The sequence below is a fragment of the Clarias gariepinus genome, chromosome 12 (genome assembly GCF_024256425.1).
Source record: "Clarias gariepinus isolate MV-2021 ecotype Netherlands chromosome 12, CGAR_prim_01v2, whole genome shotgun sequence".
NCBI classification, from domain to species: Eukaryota; Metazoa; Chordata; class Actinopteri; order Siluriformes; family Clariidae; genus Clarias; species Clarias gariepinus.
Window position 1 is genome coordinate 20,595,185 of NC_071111.1, and position 16,758 is coordinate 20,611,942.

Sequence of the window (16,758 nt, forward strand, 5' to 3'; positions counted from 1 at the left end):
TTGAGGTCTGTGCCAGTTTCAGATATCGTCACTATCTCCTGTTACGGAATTAGCTGTCTTTTTCCCTATTGTACCATTAGACACAGTTGGGCACACAACCAGATCCAATGGTGCATGTGATACGGAAAGAGTATAAAATGTATAAAGTGTATCTGGAATCCAGGAGGTTATAGTGGTGTGAAGAATACAGTCATTATTGCACTCTAAACTGAACTATATTTTAGTAATCATAATGTTTTTGTTGGATCTGCGTTTAAAATTAAAATGGTTAAATTGCCCCCCCAAAAAATGAAAATACATTATATGTAGGTATAAAGAGCTTTTTAAAAAGCAGTATTAACAATAAAGAGGAGGTTTGGATAAAGGTGAGCACTAATCCTACGGTATCGCGAGTAACATTGCTGCATCACAGCTCCGGCATTCTTAGTACCAACTTAATCCTAAAGCATCAGGTTGAGCAATTACTCATCCTGACAATGTGTGTGCAAACTAAGTTACTCTCAATTAGAGGTCGACCGATATATCGGTCGGCCGATATATCGCGCCGATATTTGTCATTTTTTAATATATCGGCATCGGCCGATATCCTTGTTTAGTAGCGCCGATTTAAAGTCAGGCACATCCGCGGGCAGTCCCATGTTATTGATGCGGTGGAATGTGCTGCTGCCGCGTGTGAAGGACCCCAAGCCAAAACTTCAATGCACTAGAATGCACTTCAGATGTTGTGTGTCATTTATACCAAACACAAATGTTGCTGGTTGCTAGTAGTGCTGCACGATTAATCATATCGCAATGTCAGCCTATGCGATTACATTACAGCAAATGTTGCGATTATATTAAATAAACAAATGCGTTCGCGGACGTAACAAGACATTCATTCTAAGAGCTGCATGGCCATTTCTTATGTCAAAAATAAAAAATAACCAGTCAGTCTTGTGTAGCGCGCATGCTGGTGGTCACGTGACTTTCCGCAGCGCAGTGTGGAGACGGAAGAAAATGGATACAGAAGTGACCGACGCTGAACTTGTGCCCAGAAAAAATGCAAGCTCTGTTATTTGGCGATATTTTGGTTTCAGGATATCAGACACTAAGCAGAAAGAGGTACTGCGCAAAATTGGCAAAACTAAAGTCGCTACATCAGGTGGCAACACGACACATTTATATCAGCACCTGAAGCAACACAGAAAAGTATGATAAATGCATGGCGGTAAAAGCCAAGAGTAGTAAAAAGACCAAACAAAGCACAACAGTGTGAGCAAAAGAAAACAACACATTATTACAGATGTGTTTGTAAGTCTCAGTAAGTGACGTAGCGACGTTCAACTTGAAATAACTGCAGTGAAATTCTTTTTAACTCCTACGGACCTTTGGTCAAGCAGGACGACCGGGACATATATTAGCCTAACCGCGCACAATGAGTTTGAACTGGAAAGCCGTTGCCTGTAAACATCGTATTTCCCTGGCGATTACACCGGAGAGAACACACTGTAGCCGCGGTTTAAGAGAGGCACTGGCTGTATGGGACCTCTGTAAGGATGGTTTGGTCGCAGTCGCAACAGACAACAGCACGAACATCGCCAAAGCGGGGGGGGTTAATCACTGGACTAGGTTACAGTGCTTCGGGTATAGACTTCATTTGGCCATCGGTAAGTTAAATTAATTTAATCTTTTCATATTTAAAGCTACTTAACTGTACGTTAGAGAGGACAGCTATTAACAGATTTATTTAAGAATAAATGGAAATACAGTGTAGAAATCTGTGTCACAAAGAACACTAGAAATGTCTCATTTAAATTATTTTCATGATTATTAGCATGACTCTAAAATTAATATGTTTAAAGGACACTTTTCTTTTCTTTAATCTCTTTTTCATCATTAGATTAAAAATGGTGAGTGATTTAATAAGAATACCAATAAAGTATGTTAGATCCTCCTTAAATGTCCCTGTTTTGGGACAAAATGTAAAAATATATTTTTTAAATAGGTATTTGTTTTATTTATCTGTACTTTTGACTTTCTAATTTAATTTAAAAGTTAATTTAATGTAATTTAATTCAATAATGTAAAGATGTTACTGTTATTTAAATTTGCATCCACTCGTTATTAGTGTGACCTTTTAGCATGCAAATGAAAGGGAAAACTTCAAGATATCGGCCCTAAAAATCGGCCAAAAAAATCGGCAGCACATATCGGCCATCGGCTAACCCTGACCTCTAAACATCGGCATCGGCATCGGTTATAAAAAAACCCATATCGGTCGATCTCTACTCTCAATGCAACATTTTTTTCTGATATCAAGTGAAAATCATGCGAAATGTAACTGTGTTGTCTCTGCGCCTTTAAATCATGAGAGGAATCTCAAATGCCATTCTGTCAGCTGTTTTCCACAGTATTGGACTGTGAGCTCCGTTTTGTTGAGGATTTTCCGAAATTAGGATTATTCTCCATTAAAACAGCTTTACAGGACAGACATTTTCTATCGTCATGCTTCCGGACTGATTCATTAAAATCGGTGAGGCCGATTCATTACCCCCCCCCAACCTCACACACACAATATACCGGACTTTAGACATTTTATACATTCACGTACACACTAATAATGTTGTATAGAATTGTAAATATTGGTATCTAGTGCGATTTTTTTTTTGTACATTACACATGAACTACTTGTGCGATTTGTTTGCATCTACATAGAATGTTTTTGTTTTGTTCATAGAACCGCGGCTCATTCATATCTGCAGAATTTCGTGACTCGAATTTCATCGCAATGCGAGTTTATTTTTATTTTTTTTATCAAATCACGCAGTCTGCTAGGTCTGTCAGGTAACAATGACTTTTCCCATGGCAAATGACTTTTTATTATTCTACAGTAATGAAAAGCTCAGCTGTGGACACAGGTTGGGGACTTTCCTGCTCTAACTCACCTGATTCAACTGTTAATCATCAGATTCCACAGAGACTTAGCAGGATGGGAAATAACCAAATTCCAGACATACCACACAACTCTCATACATCAGTTCTTATAGCTTATAGTCTCGGAGTCCATTTACATCTGGAGTCAATCGCAAAAGGGAACCGAGAACATAGCCAGGACATTTTAGCTCTTGTAACTATTAAGTAATGGAGGACTATCTCATCTCAAGTGTTTTCTGTAACTCCAATCATGCTCAAAGTGAGCCACCCCTCATTTCTTCACATTTAATTTAATTAAATGATGGATAATAAATTAAATAAACAAGAACAAATTTGTTTTTGTGACAGGCTGCAAAGTGCCTAAAGAATTAATATCAAAATTAGCTGTTTATATTATTCCCCTCTCGTCCGATCTAACCACTCAGCATTCAGGACCATCAGTATACTAATCACCTGATCATCTGTCATCATCTGCACCTGTTTCTCAAGTTAGATCTCGTTTCACAAAATAACCTTCCTCATTTCACTCTCCATAACAAATGGCCCACTTATTGTACATAACTCCTTTTATATGTGCACATTATTGGATTATGGTTATATATCTTCTTTTGTTGCAATCCAATCTAATCTTTATGCTTAAATTAAGCAAGATCACATGAGAGGAGATGTGTGATATTGCTTTTATACAACCGTTTCACAAACGTAAACAGATTATGATTTGTTTGTTATTTAACCAGTTATTACCACTAATAACCAATCAGCGACTGGCGGAACTAACTAACTGCGACGGGTGGAGCTAGTTACTGACAGTTAGTGTAATAACGGGTGAAAGTAGTTTTAAATTCTTACAGGTAAGAACAAAACACTGGAGGAGGTAGACAGTCCTGTGAGTCTTGTAAAGTTTCTCTTTACATGTATAGTTATTACGCTTCAGTATATCAGCTTTATGCGACCGCATGCAAGTTAGTGTAATTAGCAATTGTTAGAACAGTTTCGATGTGGCGTGATACATAAAAACAGTTAGCGTGTTGTTAGTGTTTATTATCACCACTCGTGAAATGCCTCTCATCCAAACAGATTGCTCTTTGAAAACAAAATGAGGTGTGGCTAAAAACTTTTGCACAGTACTGTATGTGCCTCAAGCATTGTCCCATAAAAAACACTAATTGTAAATGATAAAAGAAACATAAGCATATACCTGAGCACTGTAATGTCATGGAGGCAGCCATCTTGAAAGCCCTAACCCACTTTTTGTTTTTATTTGTTTATACCGCTTTATCCTGTAGTCGGGTCGCGGGGGCCTGTATTCTATCCCAGGAGACTTAGGAAACGAGGCAGGGTGCCAATCCATACCAGGGCATACACACATACATACACACACACACACACTCACATGCTCATTTACACACTACAGGCAATGTAGGAACACCAATAACTGCATGTCTTTAGACTGTGGGAGGAAACCGGAGTACCCGTAGGAAACCCACCAACACGGGGAGAACATGCAAACTCCATGCACACAGACCAGAGGTGGGACTCGAACCCTCGACCCTGGAGGTGCAAAAGACGTCAGTGATAACCACTAGGGCACATCTATTTGAAATTGAATTTGTAATACTTTTTTTCTCAATTTTTAAGAAAGTACCTTATCTAGTACTTCTAAATATGAGCGTAAGGAAGTCACTTGACAATGTAGATGAAGCCGTGCGTGAGGTTACGGAAAAGACTCATTCATGGTTAGTTATATTAGCCTCATAGTTTGTAAAGCGAACAAGGGATGTTAAACAAAAATAACAAAAAAATCTTCACAAGTGTCCTGAAGTCCTGGATTATTTAGTGTGCACATTCTTTCTTTTCTGTGCTGAGTAAGGACAGTAACTGAAACTGGCTTGATTTCCGGAGTTTACTCGGCTGTGCTTGTTTGTGCTCCGTTGAGGATGGGAAGCAATCCAGGACAAATGTAAGGAAGAACAACTTGAGGGAAGGGGGAGAGAGAGAGAGAGAGAGGAAGAGAGGAGATTTTTCTGTCATTTTGAGGGACGAAAATCCTGTTATAGATGAAACATGGGTGCAAAACTTGCTGGATTAAAAAAGTTGAAATTGTTAAAACAGGACACAAATGGTGTGAGGTCCCAAACTTACGAGTACAAGTGTGTTACAGTATGAGTGTGTGCTAGTGTGTGTGTGTATAGTCATCAGGCGGATATGCTGAGATGGGCAAATCTGCTGGCTATGGAAAATTATCATAAGACTCCTTCTTACTCCTGCTGCTTCACATCATGCATAACGTAAATGCACAAAACTCAAAAGAGCTAGTAGATTGAACACACCTTGGGTTTTATTGTTGAGAAAGAAAATGAAAGAATTTTAAACAAAGGGTCAGTCCGTCACAAGTTATTCCTGTTTTAAGAAAGTATAAGGACTTCAAAGTCCCACCGTCCACATTTTGTTCTTTTCTGATCATTCTCATGCATTAGAAACTTGGAGAAGATAAGCAAGAAGTCTGGTGTGTGTTATTTCCTAAAGATCATGCTCAGAGTTTAAGGTAAAAACAGACTGAGGAGCTGAAAACAAACAAACAAACAATGTTCAAACAAAAAAAAAAAAGATCAAACAAACAAAATGTTCAAAGAAACAAAAATTATCAAACTAAATTGTCTAGTTTTTGGTTTGTTTTTTTTACTTTCTCAGGACGGAAACTGACCTGTACTCATGATCCTTCACTCCTTCAGCTCCATGAATGAGTTCCTTTGCTCTCTCGCTCTCTCTTTTTTAAGAAAACTCCTTTAAATCTCGCTCTTTATCCCTGCGATATTCCATTGTAACTCCATAACCAAGTTAAAAAGACGAAAAACTAACAAAACAAGTTGCCTTCAAGCAGCACGCAATGTAACCGGTAACAATGTAACTTTTTTTTCTTTTGGGAAAAACCACTCCGTCTCCATTGAGTCTCTCCAGCCCCCACTTACTCACTCACACACTCACACACACACCACGACACATTTTGAACGCGTGCAGATTTTTAATCCGCCTCTAGGGGCGCGCTTGAGCTGTGTGAGTGCGCGCGGATGTTTTTCCTCGTCCCATCGTAACGCGTGAAGCATCACGGGAAACGTAGTGCGCGCGCCGCGGTCGGCTTTGCGCAGTCCTTCTATAAGTCAAGTCGGGCCGTTACTTCGTATCGACTACAATCCCAGCATGCGCGCTCGTTGTCGGGGACTTATGGCGGAGAGCGAGCGAGAGAGCTATGACTGAGGATTTGGACGAAGAGGTCGTGTTCGAGGTGAGATTATAAACACTGGAGCGTGTTGTGTGTCGTGTTTTGGTGATTCGGTGTTTTAAAAGGCGGCCAGTCTGTGTGTGTGTGTGTGTGTGTAAGTGGGGCGGTGTTCTGTCTGATGATACACACACACAGATCAGACCGGGATGGATGGGCGGAATCCGATCTCAGAGGAGATTGATAGAAATTTATTAGTGATTACTGGTGGTCTCCATGGAAACGGATCATCTGTCGATCACTCTGAGTTTCCTCAAATTCTGCACGTGCATTACACGTTTTAGTGCTTCCGTCATCACACTTTTTCTCTTTCTTACTCTCTCACACACATTTTAATCTCATTAAAGTCTCATTAATCAGCAGATGACATGCGTGAGGTCACGTGGCCCAGAACCGGAAATAACCCCCATTTAGATAAGCACCACTTCCACTACCTCCAGCCATTACATCATCAGGTAACCAACTGTTGTATCCTGATAATTTCAGGGAGAACCCGATACAATATTATCACGATACCTAGCTACCGATTTTATAAATATCCCGATTCTATGTGAAAATATTTTCCTGATCTTTTTCCAATTTTAAGACTCACTTCCTCACTGAGGGTTTATCCTGTATACAGGGTCACAGAGGGCCTGGAGCCGATCCCGGGAGACTTAGGGAACGAGGCGGGCGCCAGTCCATCACAGGGCGCACGCACACACAGTGGTACTTCGGCATATGAACGCCCCGCCTTAAAATAAATTCACCTTAAGAACTGAAATGACATCCGGGAGCCGTGCAAAACTTGTTAGTGTCAGTGGAAAGCCATGTGAAACGAGTTTACATATTTTATTGTGATTTTTTTTTTTTTTTTGGCATTTCGTGCAAGATTTAGTAAAGACATAGCACCACGGGTCCCAAGAAGGTTAGCAAGGACAAAAGAAAGGCACTTTCAGTTTCATTTTTAAAGCAGCTGGTGCCAGGAGGAATCATAACTTAAGGTTACGTGAGGTTTAATGTCTATTTAATTCATTTTTCTACCTCATTTACCTGTCTTTTCTAAATATTTCGATTGTTTTTATATTCAAAAATATGATTATAGTGTTAGAAATCGGAAATATTGGTAATATGTTTGAGTGGCTGGAATGAATTATCTGCATTGTTTTCTACGGAAAAATGCATCTCGTAAACAATTATTCACCTTAAGAACTCGCCTCCGGAATGAATTAAAATTCCTTTGCCGAGGTACAGCTGTATATGCATACACACACACACACACACTCACACGCTCATTTACACGCTAGAAGCCATTCGGGCAAGCCACTTAGTCTTTGAACTGTGGGAGGAAACCGGAGACCCTGGATTAAACCCACCAAGCACAGGAAGAACAAGTAAACTCCATGCACGCAGACCCGAGGCGGTGCAAAATCGAACCCTGACCCTAGAGGTGCAAGGCAACAGTGCTAACCACTAAGCCACCATGCTGCCATTTTAAAACCTTGAACCTTTAAAAAAAAAAAGTTGTCATAACTCAAAAGTTTTATTCCTTTGCTTTATTCATCAGCTTTACAACTGAATTGAACGTCATCTGTTAAATAAAAGTTCTTATAAGAGTAGTTTTCTCACTTAAAAACTGAGCACAACATTTAAACAATACAAACTTACTTTGAATACAGGAGTTTAACACTTAACATTAAATGAAACAAAAAAGGTACATTGTTACTGAGCAGTAAGTATCTCTGTTATGTCATAAGCATAAAACAAACTTCACAAATAATTCACTCCTACCACATGATAAGCCAGTGTGTGAATAGTTTAGAGTGCACCACCTGTAGGATTATACAGAAACAGCGTTGTTTTATTGCTTCAAATGCCTTCAAAGTCTTGAGTATGAGTGTTAAGCGATTGTGAGCATGCAGAAGTGTGTGCGGGGCTGATCAAGCTGAAAACCAGCCATTTCTGATCACTGGCTGATCGACTGCTGCATCTCTAATATTCGTAAAAACAAATTCCCATCCCTGCTTAAAACAGTTTTATAACATGGCATCAAAGTAAATGCATTAAAAGAAAAATCTTTTATTTACTTTTTGCATGCAAATTTTTTCATCAGCATTTCCGTCACATGACTAGGGGGTAGAAACACAGCTGACACGGAGCTAAAAAAAGAAACACAACAGGAACGAACAGATGTACAGCGGCACCGAATACTGTTTAATTAACGACGTGTTCACATGCAGTAGGAGAGCAGTTTCAAAGATGGTCATTATAAGGTGCATAAGTTTATATACGTTAATCTGATTATTTGTGCAATGCTACCAGTCATGCATATATAATTTTTATGATTATTTATTCGTATTATTTTTATTTTGTACCTTTTGGAATATCAAAAGGCATTTTATGTGCATCTTAAAATCGTAAAAATCTTAAGTTTTAAGCAGTACATAAGGAATAAAACACTTCATGGTCAGCTGTTAAAGGAAAATAATTTATGACTGACTGGTGAAATTTGGAAGAGGAGATTTTATGTTTTCTCTAATATGATTTATATCTCTTATACCCCAGTGGTTTGCCATTGATTTAGCAATTTTTATTCATTCATGATGGTCACGTTGTGCGTGGTAACCATGTGTAGTTACATGTGATGTGGTAGATTGTCCTTGAGGCACTCAAACGTTATTACTCACTTATGACAGATAAAACAGTCACTTTTTTTCTCTTTCTTAAGTTAATAAGATTTTTTTAAATGCAGCTTGCTGTGTAACTGAGCATGATAAATAGCTCTGTACCCTATCCGAAAGATTTAAACACATCAGAAAACATTCCGACTGCACAAGATTAAGATAAGAAAATGTTGGCACCCTGAATGCTGTAGAAATTATCTTGGGGGGGAAAAAAAGAGTTTTTCAAAGTTTTTCATTTCATGCTTTTATCATGCAGCTGGATGAGAATGATGAGCACGTTGTTGTTGAAGCTGAGATTAAGCTTAAAGTCGAAGGTTTATCCACTGAGTATACAGATGAGATGGTGAGACAGCTGTTCAGGCTAACGACTAAAGTGCCAAAAGAGGAATGAAGCACAGGCTTTACTGTCAGCGTGCCATCGAACAGCACTGTGAATAATGTAGGAAAAACGTCAATGAAAGGCGTTTAAACCCAAAAGTCAACTAGGAATTGAGCCATAAACAAAATCTTTCGCATCACTAAAGATGTCATATTGAGTATAGACATTCTAATACAAGTTATTCTTGGAGGATTTTTCCTAGAATAAATCCCAGCATTCATGGATTTTAATGTTGAATATGTCTTGACCGGTATAGCTGCGACTCGTAGTCAGACGATTTTAAAGACGTAATGATATAATGATTATGATATAAGATTATGATATAATGGTGATATCTTCTCTTCCCGTGGGCCGATTGCGATAAAGCAAAGCCTATATGTTTCCTCAAGTTCGGAAAAATACACCATCAAAATTCATTCCGTAGTTTTTATGTAATGCATGCACAAATAAGCAAACTAACAGACAGAGAAAAATTCCAAAAACTGTCTCAAGCAGCTAGATTTCTCGCCGGAAAAAAATAAAGCTTAAAAGTGTAAGATATGTAACATGTTTTATTTTGTTGTTTTATTATTATAATTTTTTATTATTATTATTTTTTAAATAGAATAGAAAATGACGGTCATCCTGTGTGTGTGCGTGTGTGTAACTAATTGCTTAAAATCGTTAGCAATTTCATTGCTAAGCACTTCAATCAAAATTCTAATTATACTAATGCTTCTTGTGCTTCTACTTTTACTGTAAACAGGTATCTCAACCGTTTGGTAGATATCCGTAACTCCTAATATAAATGGTTAATAAAAATAAAATAAAGGAAAGTAATTCTGTTAAATGTGATTCAGTGAGGAAGAATTAACTTGTATATTTTTACCTGGTTAGAACTAATAGAACTATTGAAAGAAAAAAGAAAAAAAAACATCGTCAGTCTGCCAAGTAGGCATAATTTTTTCTCCTTTTTTTTCTTTCTATTTTTTGGACCAGATTTAATAATTACACGTTTAACCCACCAAAGTAATTAAAATCCAACTTCACTTTGGTACAGAAAGTGATATACCAAAAACTGTCTCAAGAAGCTAGATTTCTAGATACAGTATGTAAGATGTATGTAACGTGTTTTATTTAGTGGTTTTATTATTATTATTATTATTTATTTTTTAAGAATAGAAAATGACAGTCGTGTGTACCTATTTGCTTAAAATCATCGGTAATTTCATAGCTAAGCATTTTACCATTAAAATTCTAATTATAGTAATGCTTCTTGCGCTTCTACTTTTACTGTAAACAGGTATCTCAACCGTTTGGTAGATATCCATAACTCACAATGTAAATGGTTAATTTAAAAAAAAGAAAAGAAATTTTGTTGAATGTAATCCAGTAGGTAAGAATTAACATGCATACTTTTTACTTTATTATAACTAATATAACTATTGAAAGGAAAAAAAACAAACCTTCAAAAGCCACACCACCCAACATCATTGGTCAGTTCAAGTAGGCATAACTTTTTCTCTTTTTTCTTCGTGGTAAGACTTGGGACAAAAATAACTACTTTTAAAAAATATCTACATGTAACACTCCAAGTAGTTAAAATCCAACTACACTTTGGTAAAGATGTGTTTTTAACTGCTTATTTACATAAAATAATTTAGTCAACATTTAAGACTCACCAGCCTTACTGGATGCGGTTTAAATGATGCCGTGTTGTCTCGCACAAACTGCTGCCGTCATCCAAACATCAGGCTCCTCCACAAACTCCCGCAAACTCTTGTACAGCTTTCTTTCTGGTGGAGAAACATAATCCACAAAGCAATCGTCAGGTGGTAATTGTTCTTCTTGTAGAAATTGTCCTCAAGCAGAAACGAAGCCTTAGCGTATAACTGCGCACTGTGATCATCGCGGACACTCTTCCTGCGTTTCTGCGGGTTGTTCGATGAATCACAGCATTTCCAAGATCCCACAGACGTAATCACTTCGAACAGAATTGTGCAACGTTAACTCGTGCGAGTTTTTAAATTTATCACATGGAGAGCTGACGTCATCATAATCCAAATATAGCACCTTGTGCAGGGCTAGTGGAATATTAACTTGAAAGCTGAAGCAAACGTTCATCATCATATGATTTATATGAAATGCAAAGTTCATCATAAGTACAGTAAGACTTTTAGGAGAACTTGTTTGACTTGTGGGTGGGTAGTCGAAAAAATATATTATCTGTAATAACCTTTATAGTTTTAGAGCTCGTTTCTGATTGGTGCACAGGACGGACTGCAGTTCCAGCTGAGAGAAAAAAAGCACACGTTTCTATTAAAGTGTTCGTTCTAAAACATTTCTTTACTGTAGTAACAAAATACACATGTACTTAGAGAGGTGGATGGGTTTAAATCAATAAGAATGGATTAAAATTATGTATTTTATTTCCTACACAAGAAACGCATCATATTTTTTGTTTGTTAAAGCTACACAGTGATCTATGAATCATTCAAACATTAAAAAAATAATAATTTATGGCATAAACCAGTGAGAAACTGGTGATCAGGCCAGTGATTAGTATACTAGTGATGCTGAATGCTGAGTCACTGGAACAGACGAGAGGGGAAATGAGGTCGCTGCCGAGGCCGTTACATAAACAACCAGTTTTTAATTGAATCCTTGGGCACTTTGCAGCCTGTCAAAGTAAAACATTTGTTCCAATTTCTTTAATTTTATGAAATTTAGTAGGAAGAAATGACAGGTGGCTCAAGGATTTTGCATAGTACGGTAAGTCCGGTTCCATGCTAATTAATTTATGATGATTTTGCGCTTGAATGGCCTGTATGACCTGTATATATATAATACACATTAAAGTCAGCATTAAAATGATTACATTAATATAATTCACGAAAAAGAGCTACGTAACACAAGGAATGGAAAAAGATTTGTAAATTTTCTCTACACTGAGAACAGAACTCAAAATCTGTTTACATAAATCTCACTTACAACCAATTTAACGGGTCTGTTACGGCACATCGAGACACATCAGGGTCTTAGTGATAAGACAGACACGAGAGAATGTTTTACCAGAACAGTTCTGATTTCATCGCTGGAGCAATAAAGTGTAATTCACGGCACACTTTCAGCAATAAAGTGTAATTATACTTTCCTGAAGGATTTGCGGCATCCATCCACATAACTAGAGTGGTACCTTTTAACCACAAATACGTCATGTCTCAGCTTTATGTATACATGCTTTCGACTTGCCCTGCATAAATGTTCACTGACGCAGATAAAAGTGTAGCCCAGTCTAACTGACTAGTGTAAAGTGTGTAGTTGCTTATTTCAGATAAACAAAGTTTCTTATGTATCGCAGAAACTCATAGCAAGAAACTTTTTAGCTGTCAGATGCCTTCGGTATTTATATACGAAGGGTATACAAAGGGCTATATACAAGGATCGTTCGATTCAAACCGGGACTTTTGGCTGTGCAGAATAACAGCACCGTTATTAGAGCAAAAACCTCCTTTATTTCTCGATATAATCTCCTGTTACACTTATTCACGTATCCCAGCGTTAACTAAAATTTAAATGCCGTCAAGGTAAAAAAAAGTCCAATCAGTGTGCCAGGTCCGTGATCAGACGATCTGCCTCACGACGTGAAACTCTGGCCTCCCAGGAACTCCTTTAAAGGCCCAAACATGTGGAAATGTCAGGACTGTATGGGGATGTGCCAAGAATTCCCAGACGAGTTCCCGTATCATGTAAGCGGTGTTGGTGATTAATTGTGTGTACAATTTCCACATACAGATTGCGCAAAAAAAACGATTCAGTTTTTCAGTCCCGGTTTAACTTGAACGCCTCTCATATATGTGTATTGAAACTTGAAGAGTGATGTATCACCATAATGCTTATAAAACATAAGCTGCATGTGAGTTTTATTTGGTTGTAGTTATTAGGCACTATTTTATTACTATTATTATTATTATTATTATTATTATTTCTCTGGTTTTTGCACCTAATGAAAAAATCAGGAAACAACAAAATCCCACCACCGGTCCCGAAGATGTTATGAAGCACGTCAGCAAGGTTAAAATGGAGCCACTTTCAGTTTCATTTTAAAGCAGCCACTGCTAAGAGGAATAAATTACGGTTAAGTGAGGTTTAATGTCTATTTATTCCATTTTTTACTTCATTTACATGTCTTTTCTAAATGAAATGTTTTGATTCTATATATATATATTTTTTTGGGTGGCGTAAACAAGTTATCTGCATTTACAGTGTGGTGTTCTAAGACCAGGTTCAAATCCCCTTAAGTTTGTATTTAATAATGCACGAAGTTGGAAGCTCCAAAGTTTTGGCTTTATCTCAGAAAAAGTCTTAGTCACTAAAACCAGGAGGATATGATGAACTGTAAGCAAAGCTGAACAGGAAGATCTGTGATTTAACAGGAAGCTCTAATTATAAACAAGTAGGAGGATTTTGAGCTAAATGTTCTTTTAATATCGCGTAAAAGACTATTGTTGAATGGTGGATGTTTAATACAGCAGTGCTACCGGGTCTTCGAAACCGCTGAGTTCTGGATGGTCCGGGACCTAATTTTGACACAATTATCAAAATGAAGTGTAGCAGGAGGTCATCAGAATTTCTCAACACTTTTTATTTTTCTTATTTTGAACCAAAGATTTCACTCTTGTCTTTTATTGGTTAGAAACCTAGAGGGTTAAGGAGATTGTGTTTTTAAGCACAGTTTTAAGTCTAAGCACAAGGTTTCGTGAAATCTAGCAATAAAGAAACTATTTCTGTTTTTCTTTCACATATTTTTTTTTTTTTTTACATTTATTGATTTCTGGCTGTTTAGGGGCTCCATGTAAGTCAGTTTTCTTATGGGATTTGTTTTAGAGCCATGCTAGTTGTTAGAATAAAGCGATATCACATTGGAGGGAGAGTTGTACTGCTGGATATGGCATGATCGTGATTTAGTCAATCAAGCCGTTCTATATCCAGAAATACAGCACGACCTGTAAAGTGTTAGTGTTTGTAGAACTGTTGTATAAAAGCAATATATCATAAACAGATTATGATTTGTATTCTTTATTTAAGAAACTAATACCCGAACCTTAGTGACTTCAGTGTTTGAAAACTGGAGCTTCAAACCCTTCACTCGGATCCCAGTCGTTTCCCTAAAGTCCAAACCCTTGATTGTGTAAAAACATGGAACATTTGCACTTATGGAACGAGGTATGAAGAAATTTGCATCTGATCTGATTTGCATTTGTTGTATGACGTATGCAAATATTGAATCGGCTTTGTGGAAACAAGCTTCCTGACCCCACTGCTCTGCACACTTTAGTGTTTTCTCAGCTCCCAGTACACCTAATTTAACTAATCAGCTTGTTAACTACCTTAAGTGAATAGAAGGGTGGAGAAGCACTGCACTAATGAATCAGGTTCGGATAAAATCAGATGGAAAATGATGATAAACGAATTTTCAAACCAAGATGACTAAAATTTTACCTGGTTTCTGTTTTTTTACTCTTCAATGCAGTAAAACATTTGAATAGCTCAAACATTTTAAAGAAGTCGAGTTGGTTCGGATTCATTCCCATAAACATTCAGCAAGTGGAATGTCTGATTCCAGCAAACTTGCAGAAGAGACGGGTCTGTCAGTGGGAACTGTACACACAATTATTCACCAACACCACTTGCACATTACAGGGACTCTGCTGGGAGTTATTGCCACATCCCACATACAGTCCTGACCTCACGCCAAGCCATTTCCACAAGCATTAAAGGAGTTCCTGGGAGGCCAGCGTTTCAGACGTAGAGCAGGCAGTCTGATCATGGCTCCGGACTAACTGCATTAGTGTAGCAGGAGATTATATAGAGAAGTAAAGGGAGGTTTTCTTTTTCTTTTAGAGATTTTTAAAATGCATTAAACAGACATACGTTTGATCACACAAAAGATGGAACGGTAATAAATGAGGAAATCGTCTGTGTCATATTTGATGCAAGTCTGAGGAACGGTAATCGGTAGTGATGACTGTGAGTGTGAGTGCCCTATTTGTCTAGTGTGTGTGTGTGTGTGTGTGTGTGTGTTTGGTGTCCTTTCAACACAAGCCTGCTCTGTAACTCTGTCAAATTCCTCAAATTCTATCTGCTGTCATTATAATAAACCATGCGCGCAAAATTAGGTCTTCGCCCGAGGCTAGTTCAGCTACTCGTCCTCATCCAGATACCACTGCTCATGGATTTTCTCTCCCTCCTCCTTTTTACGTTATGGAAGGTTCACTGTCCAAACATCGATGCTTTGTGGCCTCAGCAAAGAGGCTTTTACCGTTTAGGATTAGTCTGATTGATTTAATCAGAAGCGATAAGACGCTTTTTGCTACTCGGGGAAATGTGGACCGGAGCTTTCCGAGCATGTTCGGGGTGATTTGTAGATCTCTGGTGGATGAATAGGACGTTGGAATAGGACATCCTGTGTGAAACGATGGCGAGCTGGGGAAGGGCTGGAAGAGAAGTGAGGGATGATGTTAAGGTGAGGGTGGCGGACAGGAAGGGATGCTGTGGCTGGAGCTTTTCCTTTTACACTGTGATTTCCTGTGACGAACATCTGATTCATGACCCCCCTCTCTCTCTCTCTCTCCCTTTTTTTCTCTCTTTTTCTGTGTTTGTATGTAGAATTCTCCTCTGTTCCAGTATTTACAGGATCTAGGACACACTGATTTTGAGGCATGTTCACCTATTTCTCAGGAGCGGGAGGAGGAACTGAGTGCTGGTGCCCAGGACATCCTGTCTCCGCCCAAAGTAAGTGCCTATATCCACTAGAGCTGTGAATCAGAAGTAGACTGTTGAATGAATTAGATTTTTGGGCGTTAAAATTCTTCATTAGACTTTATTCAGGAGTACTAAAGTTTATTGTGCGTATCTAATCAACCTTGAAATGCTGTGTAACTTGTGTTGCTGATTGTTCACGTCTCGAACAAAACAATCTTTTTTTTTTTCTTTTTCTGCCAATAAATTTCTGCTCCACACTGCAGTCCAGTAGACTGGACCCAAAAGGCCACCCAAAAGCTCCAAAGATGGAGTAATAATCTCACAAAATGCGAGTATTTATGAAAGATGGAAGTGGTTTCTATTTTTTTTTTTTTAAGTCAATTTCATCCCATTTAATGTTTGTACTGTACATTGACCTAAATAACATTAAAGGTCTGAATGTCTTCTGAATCAAAAACTAACTATAAGATTGCACAATTGATGACATGGCACAACTCTAATGTCCTAAAAGTCTAATTCTTTTCATATCAGTACCACATCATCTCTTGAGCAATAAGCAAAACAGTTCAAAATTTTTTGAGTCATCCCTCATTTCTCCCTTTAAAATTTGATTTAATGAAATCATATAGAACCAATTGAAAAAATGGAAGCAGATGTTTTACAGTTATGGGTTGCAAAGTGCCTAAAGACACAATTTAAAAACATTGTTGTTTATGTAACAACCTCAGCAGCAACCTCATTTCCCCTCTCGTCTGTTCCAACCACTCAGCCTTCAGCATCAC

General features: G+C 37.9%; 2 protein-coding genes across 3 annotated transcripts in view; one reads left to right on the forward strand and one right to left on the reverse strand.

Annotated features, from left to right (window-relative positions):
- The window catches only part of fgd6 (FYVE, RhoGEF and PH domain containing 6), a 40,962-nt gene extending 29,824 nt beyond the window's left edge, over positions 1-11,138 (reverse strand). Inside the window, exon 1 of one of the 2 annotated variants that reach the window (XM_053508867.1) lies at positions 10,894-11,138. Coding sequence is in view for 1 of the 2 variants with exons in the window: in XM_053508866.1 (XP_053364841.1) it covers positions 5,618-5,627 (10 nt within the window). In the remaining variant the exon portion in view is untranslated. Of the gene's footprint in view, positions 1-5,617; positions 5,867-10,893 lie in introns of those variants that run through there. The other variant, XM_053508866.1, reaches the window with a different exon arrangement.
- The window catches only part of vezt (vezatin, adherens junctions transmembrane protein), a 28,205-nt gene continuing 17,533 nt past the window's right edge, over positions 6,087-16,758 (forward strand). Inside the window, exons 1-2 of the mRNA XM_053508870.1 lie at positions 6,087-6,196; positions 15,881-16,006. Coding sequence (XP_053364845.1) covers positions 6,161-6,196; positions 15,881-16,006 — 162 coding nt within the window. The 5' untranslated portion in view covers positions 6,087-6,160. The remainder of the gene's footprint in view (positions 6,197-15,880; positions 16,007-16,758) is intronic.